Source organism: Phoxinus phoxinus (genome assembly GCF_949152265.1).
Source record: "Phoxinus phoxinus genome assembly, chromosome: 6".
NCBI lineage: Eukaryota > Metazoa > Chordata > Actinopteri > Cypriniformes > Leuciscidae > Phoxinus > Phoxinus phoxinus.
The window spans coordinates 1,529,826-1,552,459 of record NC_136881.1 but is presented as its reverse complement, the minus strand read 5'-3'; the positions used below and the strand labels follow the sequence as shown (position 1 = coordinate 1,552,459).

The window sequence follows — 22,634 nt, the reverse complement described above, 5'->3', positions numbered from 1 at the left end:
CGCTATGACGACCACCAGGTACTATTGTGGAAGTACTATGCAATGGAAAACGGAGCGAAACGCGAGCCGAGCCGAGCTGAGCTGAGACGAGCTGAGTCGAGTCGAGCTGGTACTGGTAATGGAAAAGCGCCATTAGAGTGAAATACTCTTTTTTTTTTTTTGGTCAGTCCACCCGTACAGTACCTTCATCAACCCCTAGAGGTCCTCAGACCAGGATTTACTCTCGGCAGCCACGCCCAAAATAAGCCAAACAAATCAGTTTTTGATCCACAAATCAATGTGATACTTTATTCATAAACCTAAGATCATAGATATCGTATAAATACTTTAATATAATCTACATCCTTCAGTTATTTCAATAATAATAATAACAACAACAACAAATAGAAATACAATATTTATAAAAAAGCAACAAGATTATATTAAATGGGCTGTACAAAAATAAATAACGTTTGGATATTCTGTACAACAAGACATACCTCATTACAAAGACACCTTCTCAGAAGGCAGGAGAGGATTACTTATGAAGTAGTAGAAGTAGGAGAGAAGTCCCTCACCATATCTCCACAGACACAATCACACTGAACTAACCCACACACACATTAAAAAACACACGCAAACACACTCTCTCCTCAGGTGTAGAACCTATGCTCTTTGGTCACCCTCCCCCTTCAAAAATATGATCCCTCTTGTTCGGGTATGGCTTTGCAAAATGCTGAAAATATCACTAGGAAGCTAAACGTAAGGCTAATGTGCATTGTTAAACTTAGTTATGAGGAAATGCATAATACCTGTTGTGGTGTTTGATTAGCAGCATGTGTGCCTAGCTGAGGTGAGATATGGCGTTGAGTTTGGCAAGAAAAATGCATTTGTTAAATATGTGCTTTGAGCCAGAGTGTGCAAACGGAGGACCACTAGAGGGCGCTTTATTTAAAACACCACTACTAATGAACTAATGTACTGCTCTTGACCCTGGTTACTGACAATATATGCTCTCTTGTGACAAATTAGACCTATCTGTCTAGTCCAGCTCAGACAGACGGTACAAATGCATAGCTGCTGTTTTATGCACCCTTTCATTAATCATCCATCATACACACCCATGCACACGCAAAATCTAACATCAGCATCCAAAGCAGCAGAGGTGTTCGTATTCTCATCCTCCATCACAGCTGTCGAGACACAGCTTTGTACCCAGTGTTGGATGGGTGGGATTTGAAACACTGGACGATGTTTGGTTGCAGTCTCAGACCCTTTGAATCCAAAGGCCTGTGTTTGTCGGCACCAACTTGCAAGGTTGTTACAAGCCGTTCAACAGGGAGTCATGTTGCAGAAATCCAGGAGAGGTCGTGGCCGATTTTTTGCGTTGCAGCTCTCGTTAGGCAAAGTGCGATTATCGTGTCCGATGCAATGCAACGTACGCTTGCGAAAGCCTCTCCCACATGCTTTTGAACAATCGGACCACTCCCCGAGGAGCCAGGATGGGGGGCAAGCCTGAGGAGCACAGGGTTGTGACGACGCAGGGCGCAGCTCTTCAGGACAGTCTTTTGACTGACGACCGTAAGCATCAAGGCAAAGAACGTCCCGCTTCTGGATCCCACCTCCGCAAGTCTGCGAACAGGGTCCCCACTCACGTAGCACCCATTCGGCATCGCCTGCTACGCTAATGGCGTTAATGGACGCCCGGCTTGACCCACTCGGACGTGGAGCGAAGTAGCTGTACTTTATGCGAGGTCTTGGGGAGTCACCGACTGACAACACCTGGATAGTAAGAGCCTCAGGTAAGGGAGCGAAGCTTCGGAGACGCTCTAGTGGTGCCGAGGAACCGCTGTATCGCAGAAGCGCACCTTTCAGAGAGATGTCAGTCTCTAAAGTCGTCAGCTTATAGTCGCCGTTCAGTAGGTATGTGCCATCTTGCCGACGAACGGCTAGGTAGCTATTGTCGTGCCGCCGGCCTCCGAAAGAGCGCTGCTTAACGTCTAGGTGCGTGGCGCCAGCTGGAATCGTCACTATATCTTGGTAGCCCGGTCTAAAGTGCAGAAACAAGCAAAGGTTAGTATAAACAGAAATCTGACAACTAGAAAACTTGAACTATCCAGCAAGCAATAGCCGTCATTTCACTATCTAGGTTAACTGTAGACCCGATATAGTCCGGCTGTGAGTAACACACTTCTAGCCAACATAACCTTGAATTTGGTTACATGTTGTTTTTGCCAAAATAACTTGTGAGATGTTTGATATTCCATCATGTAAGCAAAGTCAACAGTGAATACAAGATGTTTGGTTTCATTTCTTCACTCATTTCTTTATCTAATTGATGATTAGTCTATTCTTGGGCTATGGTAGACGTCTTTTAAATTTTGACAGCCCAAATTTTGCCTTGTTTTAGCATAGACGTCTGGGCTGTGTTTGGACGGCTATTAGACGTCTTTTAAACGCAAAATTGCTTGCTGTGAAGCTGGTAACAGATTGTGATGAAACTTACATGGAACGTTCCATCGAACCAGAAACTTTCTTGCAAGTAGATCCGTCTCCTCCACAGATGCCGCACTTGTCGAAACGTTTGTTCGAGCCAATGACCCGATCACAACCGGCCTTCACACACTGGCCTTGGACACAGACTGAGGTTGAATCTGGAGTGCATGGTGTCCCATCGGCAACCTGAAGACATTGGAGAAGGCGTGTCACACTATATCACAATACAAAAATGCAACAATATGTATCGTGGAAAGTTCACCCAGAATAGAAATTACTCCGTAAGTTTTAGTGTCAGTACTATATAAAACTACTATACATAATCTTGAATATAATGTATAATAATGCATATTTGTGGGTCCTGATAATGCCAAAAAAAGTGGCCTAAATTAATTTGAAATATATCTAGTCAGTGACAGAGATCAAGCGTGTTCGTCTAAAATAATTCTGTATTTTCAGCTTCAGAATCATGAATATTGTTATTCTGGTGTCTCTATTGTCCTGTGCATTGGGTTTCCAGCACCAAGTCCAAGCCTATTCATTTACACCCACAATGTAACACCAAATTTAGCATTTTAATCAACAGTACTTTTTTTGTTAACCTGTTATCACATGTCTTGGAGTATCGCAATAATATCGTATCGTGAGTTCAGTATCGTGATATGTATCAAATCGTGACATGAGGGTATCCTTACACCCCTACATTGGAGGGAACCTCGGATTACACACTGGTCTTGCCTCCACCAAACCATTATTAGAGAAAATCTTGATTAGAGTAATAGAGACACTCACCTTTGGCTTCAGAACGAAGAAGTACCCGGTTCCCTTTGCCCGGCACACCAACTTGCAGCGGTCCTTGGGAGAGACTCCCGCATACTTCGGCACCCACTCGACACCGTCTCCTGACCCGAATGACACCTGAGAGGAGATTTCATTGTGGGCCAAACACTGCTCCTCACGGAAGGTCAAACCTGTGCAAACAAATACAGTTGAGTATAAAGCAGCTTGCATCTGGTTGCATTGGTTGCAGGTACAGTGACAAGACCATCTCTTACCATTGCTATCAGGGCAGGTCTCGGTGTTGCAGGAGCGGTACTGAATCCTCTTGCCCTCACAGTATTTCCCTCCATTTTTGGGTTGGGGATTATCACAGTTCCTAAAAGAGTATTGCACACCTCCTCCACAGGTACGTGAGCAATCTCCCCAAGATCCCCAGGTTCCCCATCCGCCATTGACTGGAGTCTTTAAAAGCAACAAGACATTGTCAGTAACAAATCAGAATTACACTATTTCTGTCAGCAAATGGTAACCAAATGGTGTTTACCTGATATCTGGCAGCTTCAGCCTTGCTCAAACATCGTCCTGCCATACAGTAGCTGTCAGACCCGCAAGACGTCCCATCGGCCCACGGAAAGTTCTTGGTTTGGCAGACCAGGAGTCCATTTGAAGTCGTGACGGTGCACCAAAGTGCAGCGCAAGTGGTGCTCAGGTCAGGACAGTGCTGGGACTCATCTCCAAATGTGAGACGGCACTGTCTGTCGGCATCGTACACTGAACCTGGCAGAGTCTGGGGCAACTGCTGAGGCTTCTGGGGCTTGTCCAGTAAACACTGACCATGGCCATTATCCAGGAATGATGTGACCATCACGGCACTGCAAGGAGACCAGGGCTGAAGCTGGTCCAGATTTGACAAGGTCGAGGCCATCATGTGGGCGCTCCACTGGTCGCCATTAACACCGGCACATTGTTTGGCATCGTCATGCGGCATGTTGAACACGTGACCTACAGGAGGAGCACAATCATTGACTTGTTCAACACCTGCATGGTTTCTATTTTTATATACAGTTAGGGGCTTTCGCACCAGGTAGCTCTAGGGTGGTTCCCCGAGAACTAATGGTTCCCCTTAAGAACATTTTCCTGGTTGCATTCGCACCGCCAGTAAAGTAGGAACTCTGAAGTGACGTAAGCCGCGTTTGTTGTTGTGACTTTTATTCTGACGCCGTGGCGGACCTTTATTTTGACGCCGCAGAGAACGCCAGAGCCTGAGCTCACAGTGCTCGCGTTCTCCGTCTTCATTAGTTTACTGTCTAACAGTCCTGTCTATTATGTTATTAGATAGTTATACATAGAAAGTAGACAGTATTTGAAAAGTTATTAGCGTATGCCGTGTGGTTGATATCCCAACATGACATCATGACTTTGCGTAAACATACTTCATGACTTTGCGTAAACATTATCTGTACGCATTTTGAGCTATCCGCGTGTATGTCTACGCCACGTGTATGTCTACACCCTAGTATGGGTAGGTTTAGGATTAGTTGTGGGTGAGGGGTTAGGATTAGAAGTGCGGATAGGATTAGGGAATCAGGAACTGACTTCTACGAGGGGGGTAATAATTTGACAGGGAGTCAAAATTTGGCACAACATCTGTCAAATGTTCTGAGCGAAACGAACCATCATCCCCGGATGTGTTTCCGCGTGTATGTCTACGCCGAAACGAACCATATCCCCAGATGTGATTGAAAAACACGCCAAAAAGCGATTATGCGTCTTGATAGCACGCCGAATGGAATACGAACACGCCATTTCATGAGATCAGTCTGGATATCCAGTGTCGCTACTAGCTGAGCATAAATACATAATCATGTTTGGCTTGGTCCCCTCAAAGTTGCGTTGGATTTTCTCCCTAGCGTAAAGTCTTCCATGTTCGTAGAGTTCGTTTCTGGAGTAAATATTTTGTAGTATAATCAGTGTGCTTTTTTAAAAATGGCGGGTGCTGGTGTTTCGCGTGCATTCGGCCAATCAGCGAACACTAACGTCACTGGTAGTTCCTATAGTGCTGGTTTAGACCCGACTCTGAAGTAGTTCCTCCAAAAGGAGTTTCTAGAACTAAAATCATTCCTAGCTCCAAAATCCGGGAACTTACGCCAGTATTCTAGGAACTATGAAACGGTGTGAAAGCCCCTATGGAAACATAGGATGCGGATGTACCTACCAAGCTCATGTGCTACGGTGAAGGACGCCTGCAGGCCGTCATCTTCAACAATGGAGCAACTCCGATCAGGATCGCACACGGTTCCCACATCCGCCATCCCCAGAGTGTCACAAGAATGAGCTCCACAGAGATCCTGCACAGTTCACAGATATGAGCCATGGCACATGATACACTCAGATGAAAGCAGGTGTGGTATATTAAGTGAGATTTACCTGTCTGGTGAACAGCACTGCGGTGTCGTAGTGCTCCGGGTGCCGGTCGCTTGATGGGTTGTGCTGCTTTTGCCACTGGCAGAAGTTCCTAAGGGTAAGCGCCGCATTGGTGGACACCTGGGGACCTTCCTCTTCATCATACACAACCATCAGCTTCACAACGGCCAGAGTGATTGAGTTATGAATGGTAGGGTGCCGATACAGACGGGACGCCACCGCCATGATGGTCAGCAGATAAGCTTTGAGCCCAGCTCCATGAAACTCTGCCATGGACTGGTCAGCCACAATCATGATCTCCAAATAACGAGGAGTGGACACAAAGCGACGGGATCTGTGGTGTGCTGGAGGATAGGAAGACATATTCATATTAAATCTTTTTAAATCACTCTTTTTTTAAAAATCCATGAAATTACTTTTCCCATGTTGATGGTCAAAAGCATCATCTTTTCTTTATTTGAACTTGATTTACGTGCTTTTATCCAGGGCTGTGCAACAATTAATCGCATCCAAAATAAAAGTTTGTATTTACATAATATGTTTGTGTGTACTGTGTATAATTAGTTTGTATATATATAAACACACACATGCATGTATATATTTAAAAATTGTTATATTTTTTTATATATAGAGTATTTATATTTAAATATGCATGTATTATATAATACATGCATATATTTCTTAAATATATACATGCATGTGTGTGTATTTATATATACAAAATAATTATACACAGTACACACACATATTATGTAAACACAAACTTTTATTTTGGATGATTAATCGTAGTTTGATGCAATTTCTTACTTGCTATTGCTAGTTGGTGTCCGGTGATATTAAGGGGAGGGACATTCTCATTCCAGAGTGCATTTTATTGGACATACATTTACATACGCCTTTGAGTGCAAGATGATGTCATCAATCATTTTGGTCTGTTTAACTGAGATCGAAAAACTGTGTTTAGATGCTAAATGAACTTTTAGGAGTACACACATTTTTTTTTTTTTTTTTTTTTTTGCAGTGATGCCTTTGAAGAACCATTTTTGGCTCCTCAAAGTACCTTCATTCTTTGTATAAAGAACATTTGAATAAAGTAAAGGACTGTTTTTCACCATTAAAGAACCTTTTGTGCAGTGGAAATGTTCCATTACTGCTCAATGTTTCCTTAATGGAAACATCAATGCCAAAAAACAGTGTGCATATACGTGCCTCCACGCTAATAAACATAATGAGAGAGAGAGAGAGAGAGAGAGAGAGAGAGAGAGAGAGAGAGAGAGAGAGACTGTGTACTTAAAAAGATGGAAAGCTATTGGGAGTTAATGCTGAGCTTGCTTTGCTTCTCTATTTGACTAAGCTTCTGCTCCGCCCTGCTCTAATAACTTCTCCAAGAGTTGCGCACTTTCACGAGAGACGTTGGCGGATCTGCGCAACATGCGGTACCAGGAGGAGAACTTCCACGTCTCTCCAACCCAAGCCCATTCACTCCCAGTCCCACCTCCCCCAACCCACGTCCCCTTCCCTTCCCTTCCCTCCTCCTGCGTATTTCTGCCCTCTCCAAAGTTAACCCTCGCCTCGCTTTTGGAGAAGGCTCTTCTGAAGTGCACGCGTATTCTTTAAGACTTGCATCTGTGCAAATACCAATGGAGTTTTACGCGATTTGGCGCGTAACGCGTTAAGGCAGACGCAGGACTTTTAAACCTGCTTAATTCGCTCCTCATGCGCCAGCGCGCGTCGAATGACGCGGAGTCACCGAGTTTATTCGGGTTACCGGAGGCGTGCATGAAATATTACCGGAAAACCACCTCAGTCTCCCAATAATAGCCTAATAAACAGATACAAGATAGATAAAAAATGAAGTTTTATTCTGCAATATTTACCTTTAGGCTCTTTAGGCTCTGTATCGGATTTGGTTGCAAATGGTTTCTCGGAGACCCGTTCCTCCTCCTCGTTCACCCCACACTTAGACGCGTTCTCCTCAGCCAACATCCCCCGTTTTCTCCTGCGGATGACATGGATGTCTCCATCTGAAGCCTGTCCGCTGGTGTTTGCGGGTTGAATGAAGTATTCTTCCCCTCCGACATAGAAACCGCCCCGCAGTCCATTGCACAGATTGATCGCCGCCGCGGAAAGTTCGTCTCCGTTCACGGACCCCGAGAAGAAGCACCGCGCCTGTCCCGCGCTGTCAAACTCCTCGGACTCCGGTTTCCCCACCATCTGGAACACAAACCCAGGCGCTAAAAAGGTCTGATCCGGTTCCAGCACCAACACCATCCGATCTCCAAAGACGTCCAAGCGATAGATGCGTTTCTCGGATTCCTTTTCCCGTGCTTCTGCTGAATGGGTCGGTTCGGTGCCGTGCGAGTCGAGCCGAACCGGCACCGCCGTGCTCTCCTCCCACGCGCTCTGCGCCGCGTTTACGCACAGGGCTGCAACCAAACCCAGTATGACGCGCAAAAAAGACATTATATTCCTGTTGGGTGAAAGACAAATAAAATGATGCACCCGATGGAAATCCTTACAAAGTGTTAGTTCTTTTTGAGAATTTGACTCCCGGAATCACCAGAAAACTGCAATAGGTACCAATCCAGAGTTTAAAATGGAAATAAATAAAATAATCGCAGTCTCTAGCAGCAGTTGAACACAAGACGAGTCTTAAAAAGCATCAAAAGTGCAGAGTTTTTCCCTCACTGTCTCCTGAGTCTCAGCTCGTTCTCTCCTTCTGTCTGAGAAGCGAGAAGCGTTCTCTATATATGCTCCCGAGCAGGACCACCCCTTTCCTGAAGCCCCTTTGATCCACAACCCGAATCTAGTGCGTAACAGAGTGCTGGAGCTCAGCCACAATCATCAATCATCACAGGACAACACTTCAGTTCTGACCCGTTTATTACTCACTCGAACTCTTTATCTGTGTGCCTCGTGCACGACTTATAGAGTCCATTCATATTCTGAGAGTAGGTTATGAAGTGCACTAATATGACATGAAGACAAAAGATATGTTCAAAGTATACATATTCATGAAAATTCTGAATGTTTTCCGAACGTTCTAAACTTCCAGGTTTTCAACTCTTTAAATTCGAACGTTACATTCTAAAGTATCACTCTGCAAACTGTTACTTTCGAATGTTCTCTGAACGTTCTAAAAAACTTTCAAAATGTTAGATGTAACATTTGAAACGTGCAACAAGAGAAAAACGTTCCATGAAAACATTATTAAAGGCCAGATCACTTTGAACGAACGTTACTGGAAGAACGTTTGCTCATAACTTTGGGAGAACTCCTGATAAAGCCGGGCCGCGGTGCTGTTAAGGTGGACCGGCTTCTCTCCTCCAGAAACGGGTCTCGTGTCGGGCAGGAACTCCATCCCAAATGAATTACGCGCGGATTATGTCTCCCGCCTCACAGTGTCGGAGGAAACAGTGTCTCGCGCGTTTAATGGGCCAAATTTATTTTAAGCGGTCGGTGACCTTCTGAAAGAAAGTACATGCCGTCCGAGAACAAACCCAACGTTTCTGAATGAAAGAACCACAGTGAATATCAAATGTGGATTTACTGAAAATGAAGATTCACTGTCATTATAGAATGAAGCTTTACATTACTCCTAAAAGTTCTGAAACATATGCTTCAGACATTATGCTTACATTTATGCAGAGTGTCTGACTTTGAGTGACATATAGGCAACAGTACGTTCATTTATGCATGCATATGCAACTTATTATGAACTAATACATAGTTTTCAGTCAATCCTCAAGTGCAGAGAGTTGAAAGTCCACCTTAAATGCTGTTAGTGTCATGTGGAAGTTCAGTATACATCCAGCAGAGAGCAGCAGAACACAACACTGTATTCATCATATAGTCATTATATGGAAATAGACTTTTTGAAATTAATAAATTTTTATAGAGTAGCACTATCGGTAGGTCTCTAAATTAATATCAGATAATAAAATAGCATCTATGATAATTCTACAGGTATAAAAATAGTGTAAGAAGAAAGTATAACATTACACACTGTATAGGTCTAGAAATATAGAAAGAGAAAATATTTATTTGAAAAATGTTTTAATTTAAACACGATATATATATAAGAATGTAAATGGTGCGGTTTTCTGTTAATGTTAATGTGAAGTTTTCTGTGTTTAATGTGTTTACAGTAGGCTAATGTTATGTCTACCAGACACCAGGTGGCGCTCCAGCATCATTTATCATCAGCAGCAAAAACTAGTGCAAGTGTTTTATTTTATTTTATTGAACAATATGTCATGTAGAAACAACATGGCAACACAAATACATAATTACTCTAGAAGGATCAGGTGCAGAAAGTAATGAATGCAAAAGTGCATTACAGAAAAGAAGAAAAAATAATAATAATCAATGTTTTTCAATTATGCAGATTTTAAAATAAATACTAACCTTATATTACCGGCGACGTGTGTGTGTGTGTGTGTGTGTGATAAATACTCAGGAGTGACACGCTATTTAACTGTGGGAACTGGTGTAACTGAAGCGGATGTGACGTCAGAGGAAATGTTGTTGTTGTTCCTTCATAACTCAGGAGACTTGATGGAGTTCTTCTCAGTTGGGTTTCACGACACGTTTCAAGGTGTTTCTCCAGAAATTCATTAGGAGACATAAAAACAGTCTTCATCCAGATTTAAATGAAGAGCAGCTCAGATAATCTAATGAGAAATGTTGAGATCTGAGAGTTGATATTGAGTGATTAAGCAGTTTCATCCAGTAGTGTGACTATAAATCAACATTATTGTGAATGATACGAGGCATCTATTATCTTGTGCTTTTGAATTATTGCAGACGGTAGGCTACCGTGTCCCCGATGCATGAAAAACAGCTCAAACTATCTTTATCTCCCAAGAAATATGATTTTTAAATTCTTCTTCTAGTCTTGATTGATGGTCAGCTGGTCTGGTAATCCTAAATTAGATTTATTTGCTTTAAATGATTGTTTGTATATGCCAACTGTGAGTTTTCTAAATAAAAACAGTTGTTTTTTTAGCTTATTGAGCTGTAATCTCTGATTTAAAGCTGCTTTATTGGTGTTTAATGTATTATTTCTTGTCAATTTCACACGAATAGCCAATAATGCATTTTATATGAAGATATTCTCAAAATAAGTGTCGATAAGTACCAGGTTATACATGTGACAACTTACCCCATAGGGCCAGCGTGTGTTAAATGAACTTCGAAAATATTAATATATTTCCTGGGAAATGCTCAATAGCTTTAATCTGTGTAGAAATTACACCTATAAACCCGGTCCAAAAAATATTGACTGGAGTGAAAAGTGTGACAACTTGCCCCGTCCTCTTGATATTGATCAAATCGGAATTAAAATCAGTTCTTGCAGTCTTATAGTTTAAAGTTGCTCTTATTAAGATTTAAGATGAAAAATACTTACTGAAGCGTTGTGTTGAGGTTAGTGTCATGTTTAATAAAGGGTGATATCACCTCCACTCTCGTTTACTAGGATTTGACTTTTCTAACTGTAGTTAGTGTGTAATGTTGTGTTGTCTAACTGTAGTTAGTGTGTAATGTTGTGTTGTCTAACTGTAGTTAGTGTGTAATGTTGTGTTTTCTAACTGTAGTTAGTGTGTAATGTTGTGTTTTCTAGCTGTAGTTAGTGTGTAATGTTGTGTTTTCTAACTGTAGTTAGTGTGTAATGTTGTGTTTTCTAACTGTAGTTAGTGTGTAATGTTGTGTTTTCTAACTGTAGTTAGTGTGTAATGTTGTGTTGTCTAACTGTAGTTAGTGTGTAATGTTGCTGTTTGATCATAAACAACATCTGCAAAGTTACAACGCTCACAGTCATCAACTAACCATTCAGAGATGTCCTGTTCTTCTAGATGTTGTCACTTCTTCTTGAGTCTCTTCATCATTGTCTGACTCCGGTGTGTGTGTGTGTGTGTGTGAGGTAAAAGGACACGAGCTCTTGTAGCTCCGCCCCCTGTGTCGGGAGCAGCAGCTCATTTACATATAAAGGGACAGACACAAAACGGTGTGTTTTTGCTCACCCTCAAAAAGTGACAATTTTAACATGCGATATAAAAATATCTGTAGGGTATTTTGAGCTAGAACTTCACACACACACTCTGGGGACATCAGAGACTTATTTTACATCTTGTGAAAAGGGCATTATACCCCCCTTTAAAAACTGAGATGCCCGTTTATTGGTTTCATTTTAGAAGTTAGAGATGTTAAAGCAATAGTTCTGTCATCATTTAATCACCCTCAAAAGAGTAATGTTGGTAACCAACCAATTTCTGGTCCCCATTGAAAAAATAATAATAAATACAATGGAAGTCGATGGGGTCCAAAATATGTTCTTAAAAATAAACTAATTTGGCAACAAATTGAGTTGTGAGTAAATAATGACAGCTTTTTTGGTGAACTGTCCCTTTAACTAAAACAGTCAAACAACATTGGCAACAAATGAATCAATGAAATGCAAACTTTTAAATATAGCGCTTTGTTTTATATATATACATATATTCATGAAGATGGCTAAAAAAAAACACAGTTTTCTTCAAAAGGAACTATTCTGCTCACTCATATTCCTAGTTAAATAGTATTTATGAGACAAAATGACCATAACAATAAATAAATTCATCATGTGTTTTCTTTTTTTTTTTCACATACCAGTTGTACAAACAATAAATTATAAAATCAGTGCTGTGTATTTTCAGTGAAACGGCCATTTTCCCATTGAGACGGTACAACAGTACTGCATATATACATGGAGAGAAGAGATGAAATCTTGAAACGCACTGAATCCCATGAGATTATTCCCCGTGATCGACTCCAGCGGGTGTGAAGTCGACGTGCGCTTCTGTAATGTGGTGCGTTCGCTGGGATATTCACTGAGAAAAAGCAATAATCGGAAAGATTATGATGACAATTTAGAATAAAGTCCCTGATGAATCGTTCAAAAATAAGAGCGGAAACATGAACTGAAGTTGTTGACTTCTGCTGGTCATAACAACACACATGTCAATCATACGTGTGATACTGAATGATTTGCATATCTGTGTTAAAGGGATAGTTCACTTTGAAATTAAATGTTGGTATGTTTTATCTTACCTGAAGTGCATCAAGATGTCGGTGTCTTTGTCTCCGCAGGAGTTTCAATGTTGATATTTTTAGGTCAAACCGTTCTTGTCTGTCAGTCATATAATGCAGGTCTATAGGCACTGTCTCCAAAAGCATGCAGAGAAAAGTCCACATTACACAATTCCCCATCGTAAGTGCACATTGATGGCCTAAGCTCGCGCGAACTCATCCGGGAGTGTTGAGTTTTCACTTATTCCCAATTTGTAAGCCTTCTATCTTGACACACGACTCGCTTCATTGTTCAGGCCAATCAAAGGCATACGTTGAGCCGTACAGCCAATCACACGCGTTTCTGCTGAGTTTAAAAATGCAACGTCCAATCGAAGGCGGTTAGATTAGTTTCCGGGGAAGAAATCCGGTGTAAACAGATCATTTGGACGTCGCTGTGTAAAAGACATTCACATTGATGGCCTAAGACACGAAACAAGAGGTTTGTGTGATAAAACGAACAGTATTTATATAGTTTTTATCTCTTGTACACAACCACATCCAAGTGATCTGTTTACTTAGTCTGCGCAAGCGCCGTAGAGCGCCGGAAGTGATCTCTCTCGCGAAAAAAATACATTTACGTAAGCTCGCGCGAACTCATCCGGGAGTAGGGCTGTCACTTTTGTGTAAAAAATCCTGTTCGATTTTTGAGACATAAGTGTTCATTGAATCGATTGTAAAATCGATTTTCCATGTCTAAAGACGTTTCCATTTTCCAACCAAATATAGGCAAATCCACGGACAACTAACAGGCATTAGGACGAGCGTAAAGAGGGCGCTTGAGATGCGCACAAGTCAGCAATATTTCTGATGATTTATTGGCGTGAAGTTTCGTGCACAATGACAAACAGGAGTGCAACATTCAGGGATTGAAATGAACACCCGCCAATCCGCCAAATGCGGGTAAAAATGAACTTTGGTGGGTAACGCTGTCAAATCACGAGCCAATTTGGCGTGTTTCTATGTTTACTCACTTTGCTGGGGAAGTTTGTGTAGCCAAATCTGCGCGGATTTAGCGCAAATATGCAACTCGTGAGTCATCATGATATATTAAATACAGCGTATTGCGCAGAATCTGCGCATTTCTGGCTTACTTGAACACACACGTCACTAAGCAACAAACAACGGTGCGCTTGCTCACTTGCATTGAAGTAATAGCGAATATTAATAAGCATTTGGTTAACAGAAAAGACATTGTTATTGTCCAACATCCTACATGTTCTGTGTATTGTATTGATCTGTCCACCTAAAACAACTTTTTTGGTAAAAAAAAAAAAAAAAGGCCTTTAAAATCGATTCCCTATTTTCATTTTCGAATCTTGGGTTGGTTGGTCCGATCGATTGTGCAATCGATTTTCCAACGTAAAGTGACAGCCCTATCCGGGAGTTCATCCGCGAACTCATTCCGGCGCTCTACGGCGCTTGTGGAGACTAAGTAAACAGATCAGATGGACGTGGTTGTGTAAAAGAGATAAAAACTATATAAATACTGTTCGTTTTCTCACACAAACCGCTTGTTTCGTGTCTTAGGCCATCAATGTGCACTTACGATGGGGAATTGTTTAATTTGGACTTTTCTCTGCATGCTTTTGGAGACAGTGCCTATAGACCTGCATTATATGACTGACAGACAAGAACGGTTTGACCTAAAAATATCATAATTGAAACTACTGAGGAGACAAAGACACCGACATCTTGATGCACTTCAGGTAAGATAAAACATACCAACATTTAATTTCAAAGTGAACTATCCCTTTAATGTGCATGAGCGTTTGCATATGTAAATACCACTGAGTTATGAAGCATGAAAACATTGTTACTTCAGCTTCAGTGTTTCAATGTTGGATATAAAGCAGCGTTCTGCTCTCATGCTGTCGAACACACTTGCAATGGAAGTCTATGGGGCGAGACGTTTGCATCAGTAAAACATTTCTCCTGGTCTGTGCAAAGTTATATAATTCAACTCCAACTTAAAGTTCATCAACCGAGAACAGAAGCATTAGGGGCCATTCACACAAAAAAATGGGTTTTACATTTAAAAACGCCAGAAGACACACACGTTTACATGGAAGACAATGGAGGGTCAGTGAGGGGGAATGAACAACAGGCCCGTTATGGTTCAAATAACACAGTTCTCTACATAGCCATTCGTTTACAGGCTTGTTCTGCTTTAACCCGGTCCCATAGACGTCCATTCAAACTGTGATACTCATGTGGTGACACTTTACAATAAGGTTATATTTAGTTAACTGCATTAGGAAAGAATGATAACTTGAATTAATCAGTGTTTCCATCTCATGTGTTCAAGAGAACAACATCATCAGTTCCTGGTGCAGAACATCAGTAATAAACATAAGTTTCTGCAATCTTTCTCTTTCTCCTCCATCATAAAGAGTGTGTGTCGAGCGTCAGAGGAACTCAGTCACCGCTGTCGTGTTATCTAGCGTTCGGATGCTGGTGTTCGGGAACACACTCGTGTGTGTGAGACGCTTCTGGAGGGAATTACACACACTCATTCTGATCACACACTTCGACTTTCAGAAACACCAAACCAACATTAGAGACGCTGCGATGCCATTGGTCCGCTGGTTACTCCAGTTATCCAATCACAGCCAATAGGTGTATGGAAACAAAGCTAGTGTTAATTTCAACCTTTACAACCTTAAAAAAATCGTATTTGCTAATGCACTGTGAACTAACATGAACAATGCAACTTTTTAGCAACTAACATCGACAAAGATGATTAAATGCTGTAAAAAATGCATTGTCCACTGATAGTTAGTTAATGTTAACAAATGCGGCCTTATTGTAAAGTGTTGCTAACTTATTTTGAACCCAGAACATTCCTCTGAACAACACAGACGTGTAAACAGCGTTATTGCGAGTTTTGAGGGCACACACACACACACACACACCTCGAGCCCTGAACTGAGAAAATGACGCACACACATTTAAATCACAGAGCCATATTTCCTTTTTCCATTACAAAGAAGGGAAGCTCAGTTCATTGGGGGAGTTTAAGACTCACACATCAGCTCAAACCCTGGACATCAGCCAATCTCAGTCTTTATTAAAACCCTCCAGAGACTGACTGACCGCTCCAGTCCTGACCCTGGGCTCTTCTCGACCCTTAAAGCGACGTTCACACTGGCAGAGATTTGCAAAACCACTTCAGACGGTCATTTACAGTGAGAGTGGACAACCGGAGCCAAGTCACACTCAGTTCGGCTTCATGCAAATGAGGCGTGATGTCATGCGGCGACTACCAATGGGAGCGCAGACTGACACAGTCGAGCAGAGCTGCACGATAATATGATAATCAACATTATTTCGCTCTAAAATCATAATCGAGACTTGAATCACGACTGTTCGTAATTGCAAAATTTCATCAGAATAAGCAGTTTTGGATAAATGCGTGATTGTGAATGTGTTCATGCAAGCACAAAATGATCATACGCACGGTTTTACACTTAAAAAAGCTTCTCTCAAAAGCCAAAACAGTGAAATTCCTAATATTAATTCCAATAATTAAAAATTATCTTAAGGTTATTCTATTAAAACAACAACATAACGATGTTGTATTGTCGCACAGTGGCTGCGCATTCAGCAACCACACGATTCATGTTTGGATTTATAATATCGCAGACAATTATGCGTAATTAATCAAAAGTAGCAGAAATCATATTTAATCATGTTTATGATTAATCGTGCAGCCCTGTGGTCGATTCGAAATGGTAAAAATGTTTCTTTTAGTGTCATTGTTACACGTTACCTGTAATTACTGTAGTAATAACTATAAATTGTGTATAATTACATGCAATAACCCTAACCCATAGCAAGTAATTATTAATACTCAGTATTTAAATGCATAATTATACCTTAAAGTAAAGTGTAACCCAATGATTTAAGGTGACGTCGTTACGGCACACAAATAAGTACTGAGTAATATTACTTACTATAAGAGCAAGGTTTGGTTTAGTTGCTTATATTTATGCATCATTTACAGTTATTAATATAGTAAGTACATGTAACAAAGTCACATTAACATAAAGTGCTATCAATATCAACAGCAAACGGTAACACTTTACAATATGGTTCCATTGGTTAACATTAGTTGACTACATTAGTTAACATAAATTTAAAATACTTCCTAAGCTTAATTACTCATAAAAGCAAAAGTTGCATCTGAACTGTATTAACAGTTGTGTTTTATTAAAAAAAAAACATTAAAAAATAGGTTACACTTTATTTTAAGGTGTCATTACAGTGTAATTATATATTTAATTACTGAGTAATATTAATGAACTACATGTACTTACTATAGGGTTGTTTAATTGAGGCTTAGTTATGTAGTTATGCATAATGTATTGTTTTTTCTATGGTAAATACATGTAACATGTGTAAAATAAAGTGTTACCAATGTAGGTTACACTTTATTTTAAGCTAAATTATGCATAATTATAACCATATGCAACTAAAACTCAACCAAATCCTAATCCGACCCTAACCCTAAAGTAAGTACATGTAGTTGCTTAATGTTACTCAGTACTTAAATGTATAATTACACTGTAACAATGACACCTTAAAATAAAGTGTAACCTTAAAGTGTCACTCAAATGTATTGCTCATTGTTAGTTAATGCATTAAACTAAAGTTAACTAATGGACCTTATTGTAAATTGTTACGCACCGAACACGACAGCGACGGTTAAACGACTGCCAGTGTGAACTCGAGGGGCGTGTCATATGGATCAGGGGCGTGGCTTTGTCAAGGGGGCGTGGCCACACGTTGCCACTTTTCGAGGCTAGAGCCAAAGCTCCTTGTCCGAGTCACAAAATTGCGAACACTAGCAGAATCCACAGTGATTGTGTTTCGAGTTATACGAACGCAACCGCATGTCCGTGAGCGTTCAGTGAAGCTTTTAATCCTCAGCACTTTTTAATCAGGCAGTGTTTGAAGGCCGACGGCCGCGCGCTGAGCGGGCAGTTCTTCACAAGCTTCCCGTGAGGGTCTTTACACTGAACCGTGCGACTTTGCCAACCCGTATCGCAAGTTCTGGAGCACGTCATCCACGGTCCCGTGACCCACCGCGGCCCCGGCGGATTCTCAGTCGGAAACTCGGTCGTAAACGTCATCAGATCCGCCGACGACAAAGCGGCGGCGGTGGGCGAAGCCACGTTGGAAATCCGAGCCGGAAACGGCGCTTTCCGAGGCATGAAGAAGCTATAGCGGATGTCTAGCGGTTTCTTAGCATCCGTGGCCAGAATCTGCACCAGTAGGCTCTCCTGAAGGGCCCCGGGGCCCATGCTGTGAAGCGCCTCGTCCCGCTGACTCCAGCCGGTGTAGTTGAGCACCGAGCCGTTGAGGGGGACGATGGTCTCGGACGTGGAGATCATGAACTTCCCGTTCAGAAGGTATTCTCCACCGGGACGCCGGAGCGAGAGGTACGCCGTGTAGCGCGACTGGCCCTTGGCTTTGTACTGGCGGACCTTGAGGTGCGTCGACCCCTCGGGGACCTTCACCACATCTGTGTAGCCCTTACTGGAGGACAGAGAGGACGAGAAAATCATGTGTTTTGTGTCAAAAATCAAATATCTAAACATTCTTAAAACTCATCCTTCCCTAAAAACTGAGTGTTCATCGGAGGGTCCAGGACTTTTGTCGCACTTGAACCAAGAATACACACAAAAAATTGAGTTTTGTGATTGAAATTTTAAAAAAGTAACTCATCCTTCCCTCGCGGGTCAATTTGAGCCCCTTAGGAATGTGAGGAATGCTTCAGTACACATAGAAAAACCTAAAAATGCTCAGAATTCAAATACATTTTTAAAAATGTAAGCAACATTTTTTTTTTAGAATGTCTACATTCATTTTGACCCGAAACTCATTTTTACAAAAAATGTAGTGTTCATCAGAGGGGTCCAAGACCCCAGCACTTTTGTTGCACTCGTACCACGAATACACACACACACACACACACACACACACACAAAAACATTGAATGGATTAATTAGGAGTTTTGTGGTTGAAATAAAAAAAAGTAACAAATCCAATGTGACTCCATTAGGAATGAATGGAATGTGAGGAATGCTTCAGTTCACATAGAAAAACTTAAAAATGCTCAAAATTCACACTAAAAATGCTAAAACTTTACCAATAAATTATATTATAATGTGTACATGTGTATCTGGATGCACACTGAGGAGAAACTGACTTTAGGACCCAGAGGAACAGCTCATTTGCTCCATATAGAGATATAAGCCCATCTAGACTCATGAAATATCATCTTATATTATTATTTAGAGAGGACGAGAAAATCATGTGTTTGGTTTACAGAGCACATATCTGAATATTCTTAACCCTCATCCTTCCCTAAACATTGAGTGTTCATGGGAGGGTCCAGGACCCGAGGACTTTTGTCGCACTTGAACTACGAATACACACACACACACAAAAAATGGATTCAAGGAGTTTTGTGGTTGAAATTTTAAAAAGTAACAAATCCAATTTGACCCCATTAGGAATGAATGGAATGCGAGGAATGCTTCAGTACACATAAAAATGCTCAACATTCAAACAAAAAAGTCTACATGTGTTTCTGAATGGATACTGAAGAGAAACGGTCTAGACTAGAGGACAGAGAGACGACAGAAACGTGTGTTTTGTTTTACAGTGCACATATCTAAACAAGCAAGATACATTTACTGGAGAAGCAAAATGACTCGTTGTAGATAAAAATGATCAAATTGAAGTTATATCTGCCATTAAACTAGACGACAAAATCATGTGTTTTGTTTTATAGTACACATTCTTAACCCTCATCCCTAATAAATGAGTGTTCATTGAAAATCAATCAATCAATCAATCAATCAATCAATCAATCAATCAGTCAATCAATCAATCAATCAATCAATCAATCAATCAATCAATCAATCAATCAATCAATCAATCAATCAATCAATCAATGCCATCTGGTTTAAAGGTTAGAGTTACGAAGTAAATTTTTCTCTCATTATTTTTGATAACAAATTTGCTTTCGTTTTGTATCTTTGTCTGTGTTGTTTTGTTTCGGTAACACGTTTAAATCTCAGTGTTTCATAAAAGATATCAGATATGTTTCTCCTCAAATTCCTCAGAATTATCATAATGAGTCAGTAGTCGTCATCCAGTAAGAGTCTCGAGCGTTTAGAGGAGAAATGTTTGAGTTCACACGGAGCGCAGTCTGATCTGAAACTCTAGAGAGAAAACCTGGGATCAATGGGATATTTTTCACAGGAGAAACATCTGAGAAGCAGCAAAACTCCATTTGCTCTCCACTGCATTGCTATGTAGAAGAGACAATTGACCCTTCACAGGGAGTTTGATTGACAGGCGATCTGACCAATCATAATCTGCCATCCGCCAAAACCGCCATTTTGTCCGCCAAAGCCGTCAGGAGAGTTAGTAGATTACCGCTGGAGGATTTGAGCTTGAGAAGCGGAGTGTACTGACGTCTTTCCGCGGTTAAAACAACATTCCTTCTGATGTTCATTCATGTTTATTTGATGCTATAAATGAACTAGAAGAGATGATCGGTTCACGAGCGGCTTTAACTGAGGCGACAGCGATCTGACACACACATTAAAGAGCCACAAAACACTATTTATTGTTTACATTTCTTTAAAACAATGACCAAATGTGAAAGTTGAGACTTTGTTTCATATAAAAAGTGAGCTGGTCTGTGTCTGTCAGTGTGTTGTCAGTGTCCTCTCTGCTCCGCGATGTGTTTTTCACTGCGTGAGAACATGGTGTGTGTGAGAGAGGCGTGGCTTGTCTGACATAGCAAAAGTAACTAAAGGGGGCGGGTCTTTGCGAACGAATGTATTAACGTATGATTTGTTTGTTTTCTCTTCTTTCATGTCGATAGCAATATTCTCAGGGAAAACAAAGGAACATTTCCTACTTCTGTAACCCACATAAAGCACGTGAGAATCCTTCAGATTTCCAGACGTGAGAGACTAGATCTAGATGAGCACCGGTGTGTGTGTGTTTGTATCTACATCAGCATATAGAAGTGTGTTGTCCTCATTTAGATGGCGAAGTGAATGTGTGTGTTTTCTGACCTCTTCTTGGTGAAATTTCCCGCCACTTTGATGCAGCCGTTCCCGTCGCCGCCACACACACCACACTTGTCGAACTGAAGTTTGGAGCCGATGATGCCGTCGCAGCCGGTGCGCACACACTTCCCTCTCACACACACCGAACTGCTGAACGGCCGGCACTCCGTCCCGTCAACCACCTGCGGAGACACAACACAACTCACTGTGATGTCTGTGAAATCTCACACACTCGAGGTTTGATACATGAGACCCTGTGACCACGTCTGGAGCCGCACGGGTATATCTGTGGCAATAACTATACATCGTACGGGTCACAATTATACATTTCTCTTTTATGCCAAAAATCATGAGGATATTAAGATCATGTTCCATGAAGATATTTAGTAAATGTCCTGCCGTAAATATATAAAACATGTATTTTTGTGAGTGAATGCAGCACAATCGTGAACATAAATGCACAACTTTAAAGGAGTTTTAGTTGATGTTTGTTTAACGTGTTTTAAATGTTGCTACTTTCAGAACTTTCAGAGAACATTCATAAGTAACGTTCTCATAATGTATGAACTAAGTAACGTTAATATAATGTCTTTGATATGGTCTTTAATAATGTTCTCAAAACGTTAGCACAAAAACACATTATTATTATTAGCTGTGTAACGATACCGTCATGTCACGATTCCATACATATCAAGATACTGAACTCATATCGTATATCGTATCATATGATATTAAAAGCATAATAAAAGGTTAACAAAATTTTTACTGTTGATTTAAAATGCTAAATTTGGTATTACATTGTGGGTGTAAATGAACAGACTTGGACTTGGACAAACAATCTGAAACAAATAGTAACATTTTTAAATGTCATGAGGAACATCTAACTAAAGCGTTTCAGAGAAAGATCTTCCATGAATGAACTGTGTGTGTGTGTGTGTGCGTGTTCAGTGGTTATCTGAAGTGTGTGTGTGTGTGTGTGTGTTCAGTGGTTATCTGATGTGTGTGTGTGTTCAGTGGTTATCTGAAGTGAGTGTGTGTGTGTGTGTGTGTGTGTGTTCAGTGGTTATCTGATGTGTGTGTGTGTTCAGTGGTTATCTGAAGTGTGTGTGTGTGTGTGTGTGTGTGTGTGTGTGTGTGTGTGTGTGTGTGTGTGTGTGTGTGTGTGTGTGTGTGTGTGTGTGTGTGTGTGTGTGTGCGCTCACCCTCTGTGCGAACACCACGTAGTATCCCGTTCCTTTGGCCCGGCATGTGAGTTTGCACATGTCTTTGGGAAGAATGCCGGCAAACTTCGGCACCCACTCCACGAAGGTCTTCACTCCCTTAGGGTCCGTCTGGGGGCCGTTACGCACCTCACACTGCTCCTGTCTGAAAGTCTTTCCTGACACACACACACACACACACACACACACACACACACACACCGTATTAGACTTGCACTATCTCACACTGCTCCTGTCTGAAGCTCTTCCCTGACAACCACACACACACACCGTATCAGACTCGCACTAAAGCATCTAAAGCCTCACACTGAAGCTGAAACGCTCACACACACACACACGGATTTGCAGTGATTATTATACAGATACAGTGATTATTTACAGCATTATACATTCACATACAATTACTTAAAATCTCAATGCTAATTAAAAAAACATCAACTAACTATTTATTATAATTTTTTTTTTTGACTGTCATATTGTATAAAACTAATTTCTATGCATTCTGCTTTTATTGCTGTAAAGTCATAACATT

The 22,634-nt window shown here is 41.1% G+C and overlaps 2 protein-coding genes across 2 annotated transcripts in view; both read right to left on the bottom strand.

Annotated features, from left to right (window-relative positions):
• Positions 1-264: 264 nt before the first annotated feature.
• adamts1 (ADAM metallopeptidase with thrombospondin type 1 motif, 1) lies at positions 265-8,403 on the bottom strand. Its single transcript, XM_079615402.1, has 8 exons — positions 7,557-8,403; positions 5,683-6,023; positions 5,471-5,603; positions 3,800-4,257; positions 3,531-3,717; positions 3,268-3,446; positions 2,486-2,661; positions 265-2,029 (listed from the first exon to the last, which is right to left on the bottom strand). Exons 1-8 carry the CDS (start codon positions 8,140-8,142, stop codon positions 1,312-1,314), a joined length of 2,778 nt encoding a protein of 925 aa, XP_079471528.1. The 5' UTR covers positions 8,143-8,403; the 3' UTR covers positions 265-1,311.
• A 9,180-nt stretch (positions 8,404-17,583) lies between these two features.
• adamts5 (ADAM metallopeptidase with thrombospondin type 1 motif, 5 (aggrecanase-2)) overlaps positions 17,584-22,634 on the bottom strand; it is a 31,156-nt gene continuing 26,105 nt past the window's right edge. The window contains exons 6-8 of the mRNA XM_079615403.1: positions 22,085-22,260; positions 20,889-21,064; positions 17,584-18,327 (exon numbers count right to left, since the gene is read on the bottom strand). Of these exons, the coding sequence (XP_079471529.1) occupies positions 17,715-18,327; positions 20,889-21,064; positions 22,085-22,260 (965 nt within the window). The 3' untranslated portion in view covers positions 17,584-17,714. The remainder of the gene's footprint in view (positions 18,328-20,888; positions 21,065-22,084; positions 22,261-22,634) is intronic.